The sequence below is a fragment of the Serinus canaria genome, chromosome 3 (genome assembly GCF_022539315.1).
Source record: "Serinus canaria isolate serCan28SL12 chromosome 3, serCan2020, whole genome shotgun sequence".
NCBI lineage: Eukaryota > Metazoa > Chordata > Aves > Passeriformes > Fringillidae > Serinus > Serinus canaria.
Genome location: NC_066316.1, coordinates 63,377,473 through 63,389,512, shown reverse-complemented (window position 1 = coordinate 63,389,512; position 12,040 = coordinate 63,377,473). Strand labels below are relative to the sequence as shown.

The 12,040-nt window shown below is 33.0% G+C and overlaps 1 protein-coding gene across 4 annotated transcripts in view; it reads right to left on the bottom strand.

The window, feature by feature from the left end:
- Positions 1-12,040, bottom strand: part of TBC1D32 (TBC1 domain family member 32) — a 75,985-nt gene that overhangs the window by 54,357 nt on the left and 9,588 nt on the right. For all 4 annotated transcript variants that reach the window (XM_018917124.3, XM_050972775.1, XM_018917129.3 and 1 more), the window contains 11 exons: positions 11,558-11,636; positions 11,305-11,405; positions 11,157-11,218; positions 10,519-10,663; positions 9,712-9,771; positions 7,779-7,878; positions 7,374-7,511; positions 5,916-6,008; positions 5,533-5,675; positions 4,667-4,791; positions 3,521-3,722 (listed from right to left, as the gene is read on the bottom strand). In XM_018917124.3, the coding sequence (XP_018772669.3) occupies positions 3,521-3,722; positions 4,667-4,791; positions 5,533-5,675; positions 5,916-6,008; positions 7,374-7,511; positions 7,779-7,878; positions 9,712-9,771; positions 10,519-10,663; positions 11,157-11,218; positions 11,305-11,405; positions 11,558-11,636 (1,248 nt within the window). The remainder of the gene's footprint in view (positions 1-3,520; positions 3,723-4,666; positions 4,792-5,532; positions 5,676-5,915; positions 6,009-7,373; positions 7,512-7,778; positions 7,879-9,711; positions 9,772-10,518; positions 10,664-11,156; positions 11,219-11,304; positions 11,406-11,557; positions 11,637-12,040) is intronic.

The following is a 12,040-nucleotide window of genomic DNA, read 5'->3' as shown; positions in this document are numbered from 1 at the left end:
TTAAGCTATGCTATACTATACTACGCTATGCTATACTATACTATACTCAAGAAAAAAATCTGTGACCTTTTTTCAGACAGTCACAACACAACTTTGACCTAATTGGTTAATCAGTCAAAACAACCATCACCAGTGTCCAATTAAGAAATCACTTTTTGTAAACAATCTCCATAACACATCCCACCTGTGCCAAACAACAGGAGCAGCAAATAGAGATAAGAATTGTTTTCTCTTCTTTCTCTGTGCTTTCTCAGTGCTTTCCCCAGGAGAAATCCTGGGAAGGTTGTGCCTGCTGCTCTCTGCGAAGAGAGCTGTCGCCACACTTTAATGTTTATTTACAGCATTTTTAAACTCTAGCTCTAATTCATTCTCTTGTTATATACAAAATAAAAAAAACCACAGTGATCTGGTTATAGTCCAGTCTTTGGTACAGGATACACTATTCCTTTATATTGTTTTTATTCCAGAAAAGCTTATTTTTTACTTCTTCCTTGGGTATAAACAATTGTAAAGCTAGTACATTTTAAATTTTTTATTAGAATTCTTAAATAAACCTCTTTACTTTCCAACTGGAGACTCCCAAATAAAAAATTGGTATTTAAAATTAAAAAAGGAAAAATTGTAACACATATCTTTGCTCTGCTTCTGTCACAGGAAATGGAAATAACAGCCTCTAAAGTCACTATGCTAAACTTATCAATTAATTTATATAAATTTATCTATATTGGTATGGATGCCATTGGAGTTACAGACATAATTATATACATATTTTTATATTTGGTCATTTAAATTATATTTGAAAATACCTGGCATGAAAGAATGCATATTCAAAATTAATTATTTCAGTTGTTTTATGTTTATGGGATAAAAAGCAAATTACACCATTGAAATAAAGTGAGAAGTTATTAATTTACTACCTTATGAAAGAAATGTAAAAAATCAACAAAAGATTATTCTATTAAACTAGTCAATCATACTGGATCTGTTGTTCCCCTTTTATTATCTTCTTTATAAATTCTGTCTCAGAATTTCATCAGAATCTGCTGAGAAAAAAAAATAATTTCTTTCTCCATCAGTCTTAAAACTCCAGGAGACATGTAAAATAAAAGGATACTAATTACCAGTCCTGCCATTAAAAATTTGATACTTCTGCTTGGAAAGAATCCACCATAGTCCACTGTTTTCACTACACTATAAATGGCATGATATTTTATAAACTTCAGGTGTTTTAAAATTGAAAAATGACAAAAAACAATTTTAAAAGTAGTAAGATGATGGAGTTGACTTTCCTGTTATAGCTTGTTGAATCTTGAAGTTAAGAATATGTTGATTCTACTTCAGTTTATATCTGACTACCAAAGTGAAGTGAAGAAATAGCATTTTGTAGAGTAAACTTTGTTTCCACTCAACAGTCTACGTATCTTGTACATGTCAAGACAATTTGTCTAAATTATGTTCTATACCTTAATAAGGGATTTTAATGTGGAAAGAAGTCTTTTGTACAAAGTGTAAATGCTGTGGTTCTTAGAGGAAATAACTGGAAATGCCCATCAAAAGCTTTTAACACTCTGCCTGTGATAAACGTTAAATAGAGTAAGAGGCTTGTTGGAGTAAGACTGACAAGTTACACAATAGGAAAGCAGCAAAAAAAAATTACTGAGTTATGAATATTACAGCATGGATCAAGTGAACTAAGCTCCTTAATTCAATAAAAATCCTCAGGTTTTCAATGCAAGGAATAACATAAGTTTCAAAACCAACATTCTTGGACGAGAAACAGAATTTATTGTGATATAATTATGATTTTTAGTAATAATATATTTTATTTTCAATACAATGTATGGCTTTGTGGCAATATTAATATATGAAACAGTGAGAAATACCCTCAAAATAGTGATTTAAGTACCTTCTATTCAAGCTCTCCCTTCTGGTATATTCTGACTTAGTTTACATTGTGACTGTATTTTTAAAAAATCATAATAAAAGCATACAGTAGAAGCATACAAGAAGGAAGAAAAGCTCTTCCATTATTTTCCCCTTGCAGTCATTTTCCCTCCAACTTCCTCGCCTCCAGAAAAAAAACAAATTTAGTCTTTTAGTCCATTCTTGGTTCCAGCTTGATCTGATCCCTCTCTAAGACATAAAAAGATAGTCCTATTTTTCAGGGTAAAGCGAATAACACAGTTAGACTTTGGTTTTTTACTATGAATCCTAATACCTACAGTTTAAATATGCTTTCAGTTAAGCTGGAAGCCAAAGTTGAAGATTTGTTTGCTACCTTTACCTAAATTGTGCCAATGTAATTTTAATGATTCAAATGTTGTAATATGTTTCCCTGTGAACTTTTTGAAAACTGCATTTGCAGGATCTGCCATCATTTCTCCATCTTAAGTAATTTTTTACAACACACAAGGATTTTCACACTGCATGTGACTTTCAGAACAATAAAAATAGAACTGATGATGATGAGGAACTGGAGCATCATCATTTATGAAGCAAGGCTGAGAGAGATGGGCCTGTTCAGTCTTGAGAAGAGACAAATGAGAGGGATCTCATCAATATCTGTCAGTATCTGAAAGAAGGGTATCAAGAGGAGGGACTCAGGATCTTCTCAGTGGTGCCAAGCAACAGGACAAGAGGCAATGGGCAGAAACTGATCCTCAAAAAGTTCTACATGAACATGAGAAAGAACTTCTTTACTGTGCAGGTGAACAAGTACTAGACGAGATTACCCAGAGAGGTTGTGGAATCTCTCCCACTGGAGATACTCAAGAACCCTCTGGACACAATCCTGAGCCATGTGCTCTAGGATTACCCTGCTTGAGCTGGGAGGCTGGACCAGTAGACCCACTGTGTCCAGCCTTCCCATCTTACCCATTCTGTAATTCTGTGATCACAAAAAGCAAAATAAACAGAACTGTTGGATCCAAGCTCTTTCTTTCATGTAGAAAAAACACTGCACTAGCAATCAAACTGAAGTGAAAGTACAATCTAACTTCATAAAAAATCCATGTACACAGGTAAGACAAAAACTCCTGCCTGGCACTTCTCAGTATGGTCTCTTGAAAATATTTCAATGTAACCTCACTATTTAACAAATAATTGCAATCTGCTATTTTTTTCTCTGTATCTCACACCCAACACAAACCAGTTGAATTGAAAATTAATAAGAGCACATCTCAGGAGTATTTTCTTTCAAAATATCCCAAACCAAGAGCAAAGGCAAGATCTGTGGTGGTTAGTGGTTATCACAACATCGAGCAACATCTATCATCAAGGACACTGAATTACAGGTCTACTAATGCATCAAAAGTTCCTGTTTTAATCTTAGGCACAGATGTCTCAAATTAAATTTCTGCTAGGTTCAGATTCAGAAGGAAAATTTGCAAGTAGAGCTTCCTTTTTACAACATTTTCAAGTACTATTTAACTGCTTAAAAAGAATTAACCTATAAGAACAACTATTACACAAGCTGAACTTCTCACAGTAAGATTTTTCCCAATCCAAAAGCAAAATTTACCTTTCTCCAGGCCTCTGCAATGGATTCATGCAAGCCATAAGGAATTAGCATCTGAAGGCCTTCACAAGTTTTGTATACTTGACGGCATACAAAAATGAAAGCTCCTTTAACAACTGGCATGAACTCAGATCCAGATAAAAGAGAAATGTCATCATGAAGAAGTTTCTTTGTGAACTGAACAAGCACATGAGCAGCTGTATGACTAGAAATAAAATAATGCAGTTAAAATTTTGTTTTGTAATAAGCCTTGAAACAAATCCTCTGACTAAACTTAAAATTTTTTTGAGAAAAGGAGCTATGGAAAGAGACTATGATCCACTATGCAGAGGGACAAACTATGTTATAACTTGTAACACCAGACAGAAGAAAAGAAACTTACAGAAAGTTATTCAACCTTGGCAAATAGTTCTATACAATGCAAAAATACATCGATTGCCTTCCACACAACCCACAGGACCATGAACTACACAGACTCTAGGTTTTATAGGAGTCCAGTTGGGAAGACAATTCAGAGATTTCTCCACTTAGAAGATGTACATTCCATACATTTTAATGACCTGCAGCTTAGCTGTTTTCAAAGGCTCATCTCAGTTTTACTGCTCTTACAAGTTTTAGCATCAGCTAACTATATTCCACCCATAGGAGCACACTGATCCTAAGTTGGGTACAATGTTACACATGGCAACTTCTTTGTCTGTCTCTACTAGATGTACTAAAATGTAAATCCTACATTAAATCCATTCTTTCAATAAATTTGGTTAGTTTGAATACTTATTATAAAATCAAACAAGGAAAATTGAAGAAGAGAGGCCTTTGGTCTGAAAAGAAACACCACAAATATAACGGAACTATATTGAGAGAAAGGAAAGCTCTCACATTAATTAGAAATAGAAGAAAAACATGAAAATCTCCCTTACTATTAGCATTTCTTTATATCGTCATTCCATCTGGTTCTACACATAAAGATCTCCCTCATACATTCTATAAAACAGTCTACTAGACTTTAATTTATAATCAGATTTTTTACTCAAACAAAACTTAAAAAGTATCACATTATAGATAAATGAAAGATGAGCAAACGAATCTCATAAGAACAATGTAATTCATTGAAGTGCTCACTAATGCCATCCATTAACACACTCTTACCTGTCTTTGGCATTTTTTTCATTTTCTCCATAAAGAAGAATAGAAAGACCACCTTCTGAAGCAGCAATCCTTGCCAAAATATCAGCTACATCAAGTAAAGTTGTTTCAAGGCAGTTTATATACACCTATTTGGAAGAGGGGGAAAAAAAAGGAAGTTTTAAATTCAATGGTTTTGTGAAAGCTGTTTTTTCAAGTCTGTCTTAGGTATGCAGAACCTGAAGGTCACCTTCCTGATGATTTCTTAATGTCTTAAACACAGTAAATTAACAGCTTATGCTCAAATGTCATTACACAGAAATCTTCATCACAGAGGGCACTAATTCTCAATATTTTCATAATACTTATAAAAATGTTTACAAGGAAAAAAAAACAAAAAAAGGAGAAAAAAAACCCTTTTTCTTTTATCAATCCAGAAAATAGTTGCTTTCCATGGAGAATTATATATTTTAATTACACTAATTATTGAGAACACCTAACTTACATGCTGCCAACTGAATTAAAAAAATAAAAGTAGGCTGCCTTTCAAATAGAAGGTAGAGAAAATATTCATCCACGAAATATCCAAGTGACAACAGAAAAAAGATAAAACATATGAAAAAAATTAAACAGTGTATTTTTTCAGGAAACAGTGTATTTTTAAGGAAACAGTCTCATTACAGCACATATTTTACTAATATTCACAAGACTTCCATGTCAGACCAATCATAGTAACAAACTAAACTATTCAATGCAAACTATGATAGTCAACGTATAAAATACCACAAAAGTTACCATATTAAATGAATAAATAAAGCTTCTACATGGAAAATATGGATAAAGTATAATATTTTATACATGTAAAAATCATTTGGAAGATTATTACAAACCTCTGTGCCATTCAGCAAACTTTGAACAGGATGAAGAAGGGCATCTATCACTGTGTCTGTATACAAACATTGAGCAGCACATCCTGTTTGATCACAAAAAACCTGCAGAATCTCCATAACAAGACTTTCTGGAGAATAATTTTCTGTTGAACACAAGAAATATTTATCTATATTTTATCTTACATAAATATCTCTATAGCTGCTTCTAAATTATTATTAATTTTGCTAAGTCCTGATTCAACATAGGGGGGAAAGAAAGGGTAAGAGTGGAAGAAGAGAAAAATGCACTAATATCAGACACAAATTAAAAATTGCAAAAGAAGTTATCATATGTCTCATCATAAGTAAATATATTAGTGTATAAGGAAAAAAAAAACATTTACCTGTATGGGCTGCCAAAGCTGTTTTTGGGTAACTTGGAGAGTAATAAATAAGTTGAGCAAATAATACCAACACATCAGTTACGGATACAGTAGCTATTAAAAAAAAAAAAAAAAAAAAAAAAAAAGTACTTTGTAAATTAAAGACTTAAGTTTAATTTTCCAAATAAAAAATGGATTTTGTAAATATATGTAAAGAATGCCTTGCTGTAGAGAGGTAATCAATTATGTACAAACTATAAAGCAAAGGACAGACGCGTCCTTGGGACTCTACTAAGGTATTTCATGATCACCTTATAAGACTTGATCTTGCTCTCAATTTGGCCAATTTAAATTTTGAAATGTCTTTCACTGTAACAAGCGGCAGCCAACATTTGAAAATACTAGCTGTAGAAAAAAAGCATTACATTACTATCAGATTAAGTGAAACAACTGGAAAAGAGAGGTTTCACATCACTCTTTCTCAGGTCTGGAACAGAAGCAACAAATGTAGCTAAATGCAATATGGGGAAAAATTCCTCCAAGTTTAATGTACGTCTGTTAATAAATCAGCCAACTTGCGAGGAAAGAGTTACCATCTATGAAGCTGAGAAGGACACCATTAAGAAGAGAAATGGCAAGATTGTTAAATTTGATGGGAAAGAAATAAGCAAGCACCATCCCTGGATCTCTGCTGGATGGGTGTTACAGTGGTAATGCATAAATGACAAAAGCAGTTTATTAGTAGATGTTTCTTACTCACAACTGTTCTACACTGGATCTATCAAGTCTTGATCCTCTAACCAGAGGGACAAAATACAAGTCACAGAACAAGTATCCAGTAATGTTTGGAATTCTACACTGAATTAATAGAGATGCTAAAACAGTGGAATGCTACTGTTGCCCTCACACATTTCTGTTTGCCAGCCCTGTACCATGTAGATTTCTCTGTCTGTTGAAGAGCTTTTCCATCTCACTTCTTGTGTCTCCATTAACGCCTCTGTTCACAGCTATGAAACTTTTCTTCTACTTTTATTTTAGCTTAATTAACTTGTTTTCAATTTGCAATTAGCTTGAAATACAAATTTTTCTTTCACACCTTAAAACAAATTTTGGCCCCTGGACATGTCTCCCTTCCAACCAATTACACCAAATGGTTTGACAGAAGCTATTACTCACACCTAGAAAAACTGAATCACTGATGCACTGATCCAACTGCCCTTCAGCACAAAATTAATGTATTAAAACACACAAGCAATCCATTCAACCACATCCATCAAAGAATAAAAAACTGCATGTAGATTCTCAAATACAGATATACAAACACAGACACCACTTTTATGAAAGTTTCCAGGCTCAGATTTGGTGAACAAAGTATTGTTCTTCAATACCCACAATATTAAAGTGAAAATATATAAATATATATCAAGAATGGACACAGTTTTTCTGAACAGGTTCCATTTTCCTCAACTCTCCCCCTACCTTTTTTATTTTTCAGCTGTACTGGAAATAGATTCTGGCCTTCCTTATAGATCAACAATCTTCCTAAGAGGCACAGTGAATGAACAAAATAGATGTACTGCAATTCTGGTCCAGTGTAAGAAAAATTCTGTGTATCACCTATAACAATAAAGCAAAAAAATTAGAACTTTACTCTTGTAGTTTACTTTACAGTACCTAGCTGCTTCCTGCAACACAAGCAGATCATTTTGGATATAAAGACAGCTTAAGAAATTAACCACTGCTATTAATTTTCTCTTAAAGGACAATCATTCAACAGTTAGGGAATGGAATAGATAGAATGTCTTCCTCTTGAGGTAGCATGCTCAAAAGCCTAAAGAATGTGGATGTATGCACATATAATGTGGGACATTCAAAGATACTCACTACAATGCTGCTGGGAAATGTCACTGACTTTGGGATTTTTAGTAACTGCTGCCTTGCAAAATTCAAAATAATCAAGACATTGTTGGACTGCTGCATTAATCTGTGGAATAAAACACAAAATAATAAAGCACCTGATATTTCACAATAAACTCATTCTCTCTTGTATCCAAGTACAGTCCTTTAAAATAAAAACTTAAATATCCTTTCACTTCAATGACTTCATTTTTCAGTGCTTTGGATGTATTAGCGAAGAGTAGGCAAAATTTTATAGGGCTATTAAAACATATCACCATTATTACTACATTATCACACAACCAGTTCTATACACATAAAGACAGTCTACGAAAAAGAGTAGACAGAATATGGAAGTGTTTTGAGAAGTCAACAGCAATCTGTGAATGCCCTATTGTCATTACTGTGGAAGATTTTAATTTCCACATGTGAAAAACTTTGTCTTCAATACACTCACTAAACTGCAGGTTTGGTTGCTGGGTGCTGTCAGTGCTATTACGGTTCTTGGTGGTGTATCACTGTCATAGCACTATAATCTAATCAAGGTATATCAAAGTTTAAAAGTTATAAGCATTGTTGTAGCAAGGAAACACAACGCACATTGCCCTGGTATCAGGTGGGATAGAGTTAATTTCTTCTTTTTTCTTATGATCTGAGAGGAATAATTAGATTTATTACAGCTTGGAGCTGCCAAGATTTATTCACAAGTATAAATACGCAGACATACACAATGAAAAAAACTTAACCTTAATTGGATGCTTACAAATTAGATTAGACTACCCTGCTTATGGGCTTTCCATTATAAACTCCTTGTTGCATGGATCATGTTTTATTCTATGTCCTGTTCTATGCAGACAGATAGAAAAGATAAAGTTCTCTTATAGTTGTCTGTGTCCTTTTCTCCATCTTAAGGTTTTATTGGTCCCATATATTTTATATTTGATTTCATTTGTATGACAAGATTTTATAAACATAGCCAAGTCCTGTTTATCTGAATGGATCTCACATCTACAGTGATTTTATTAAAAACAATGAAAATTCTACCCCAGTAAAGAGATCTGCCCATACTAAATATATGATAGGATTAACAGCTATATTATAATGGAAATAAAAAACATAATTAATTTTATTATAATAAAAATATAAATATATTTTCCCAGTTTGATTTATCTTGCTGACTTTGAATCCTTTATGCTTCAGAGAATACAGTGTCAGTTTTTTAGCCTCTTTTCAACAAAAATCCAAATTTAGCACAGTGTATTTACAGTATTTATCATGCATCATTTGTCATTTTTATGCTTTTTTGGAAATAATTCTAAATATGAATGAAACATAACAAATTGATAAATTATAATCCTAAGTAAACACCTGCAATAAAATATCCAAATTCCCCTTACACAGAGCTGGCCATATATGCTTCTTTGCACTTATCAATGATTCATTTAAGCAAAGAAAAACGGAAAAAAATATTGAAAAATCCAAAAGGCTTATCTAGCTGAAGAACATGGAATAGCTACCAAAAAAAAAAAAAAAAGGAAAAAAGTTGTCCAAACCGCTATGTGCAAAAAAAATACTAAGTTGCAAGTAAACTTTTCTTGGTAATTCATAGAATCGTAAAATGGCCTGGGCTAAAAGAGACCTTAAAGATTACTTAGTTCCAAACAATGTCACAGGCAGGGACACCTTGCACCCCCACCCAACCTGGCCTTGAACATTTCCAGGGGAGGGGCATCCACAACTTCTCTGGGCAATCTTTTTCAATATCTCACCACCCTGGCAGAAAAAGAAGTTCCTCCTAATATCTAATCTAAATCTACTCTCTTTCAGGTTCAAGCCATTACCCTGTGTTCTATCAATAAATTTTATTTACAGACTATTATTGTATATATAATCAATAAAGTATATTAATAGAAGTACTTACCAAGGATTTATATTTCCTTTCCAGAAGCCTAAATACCACTCTTCTGCTGTAATATGCATGCTTGAATGACAAAGAAGATGTAATGTCAACTATAAAGAAACATTCTGGTTTTTAACTAAAAAGTAGAAATTATCTCTGATTCTGTTCTAGTAGAGATCCCATATACCGTACATATTCAATGAATTGAACTCCAGCTCGAGAAAGCCAGTATTATCCTCAACTGAGACTTTTGTCTGCAGTACATTTATGATCAAAAAAACCCCCACATCATTAGAAAAAAGTGTAGCAGAACACATAGTTAAAAGAGAAAACTAATATGTACACTGAGATGCTAAACAATGCATTTTAAAATTGCCAAGTAAATCCTAACTTGTAAGTTTACATATGGTGGGCTGGAAAAAGTTCTAATGTCCACTGAAGTTAGCAAGTTGTGTGTGGTGTGTAATATATACATGTTCTTTCATGCTCATCACTTATTCCAAAAAAATACTTTCATCTTTTGGTGGCAGTCAATTCTTCCTAAGGGAGTGAAGACACAAAGCACAGAAAATACTAAATTTCATGAAAACATCCTAAAATTTCATTTTAAATCCTAAATTTCATGAAAAGAAGTAACTGAATAGAAATTGAGGTAGAGAGTAATATTGAAAAGCAGTGGCCATAAAAGTCTAAAAAACTACACTTCCTACACTTCCTTAATGCTGTTATAGGACACAATAGGGCCATGATGTCAAAACCATAACTTTTCAAAATAAATGTCTGACCTGAACAAGTTATGTGTTGTTGGGTTGCAGATTATTTGCTTACCGTCCACTTCTTAAACCACACTGCTTTAATATCTAGCAAAGCCAAGAAGTGCACTGGACTCAAGAAGTCTGGAGAGGCAGGATGATTAGGCTTGTGCTTTAATGACAAAAGTGACAAGGTACTCTCCACTACTTCTTCCATATACCTCATGACACAAATAGGAAAAAATGGACAGGAAACAAAAAAATCACTGAAGTCCTTCCACTGGCAATAGTCTAGAACAATCTTCTCATAAAACCTTGTTCAGATAAATCATAAATACCAACAGAATTATCTTTAACTCTCTCTTGTATGTGCATTAATTCTTTGTAATACCACTAACAAAACTAAAATGCATCTATATTCTCCTAAGTTATTACATCTTCTGAGTATATTACACTTGCTACACTTACATCCAAATTATTTTTTGTTCAAAAGTACTTAGAACACTCCAAAAGCTAAGTAAGCAGTTCAATATGATTACTACTATGCAACTTCCCCATTTTACTTTTCTCACCCTCTACTTTTATTTCCTGTGTTGTCACTGACCAGCCACTGTGTATCCTATAATCAAGCCTTAGCTAAAATTACATGCACCTTATTTTATGTAAATAACTATTAAATTAAGAACCAGTTACAGGCTTTTGAAGGTGACATACTTTTCTGGATGTCGAATCCAGGAAGATGGTGCTTCTTTTTGGTATTCATTTAAAAGGCGAACCTGAAAATATAATTATTAAAATTAAAAAATAATTAATGCATAATGTTTCAGTACTGATCGAAAAAGGACAGAAAGTTCATTTTTACCTTTTTAAGTAAACGATTTACATCTGAGTTAGATACATCCAGACCAGCTGAAATATGAAGAGAATATTCTTCAGAAAGAAAGTATAACTCCAAGTGTTGTGCTATAAAAAAGACAAACCAAACACCAAAAAATCACTTCAGCTCCATGACAACAGTGACAAAACAGACTGTCTCATACAAACTTCATTATAAAATTAAACCTGTCAAAAAGTACATAACTCATGAAGTTTGAAATGTAAATAAATGCACATACCTAAACTTGTATAGACTTCTTTTGTCATATTAAATGGAGAAGAAGAAAAGGTTTTTGCATAGAACCTAAGAATTTTCTCCTAAGGGTGAAAAAAGCAAGCAATGTATTAAATAATCATTAACTGTGTATCATAATCGCAAAATAATCAATATATCATTTATTCTTAATGTTATATATTATTCATCTAGACATCTGTGCAGATGTTAAGCATGTTTTATAAAAATATAGTTTCTGATTACAGAAATCTCCAGTTCAAAGGAAATTTTATTCAAATTGGTGCTGTAGCTCAAATTCTTGAGCTTTACATTGGTGCTGTAGCTCAAATTCTTGAGCTACAGCACCAATGTAAAGCCTCGTTGAGTTATAAAGTAGACCAAGGAACATAACTTTTCAATTCAGAATCTGAAACTTGTAATTATCACAGTTTTAAAATAAATTGTAGAACTCAGGTGAAAGAGAAATATAGGACAGCAGCTGGGGCAA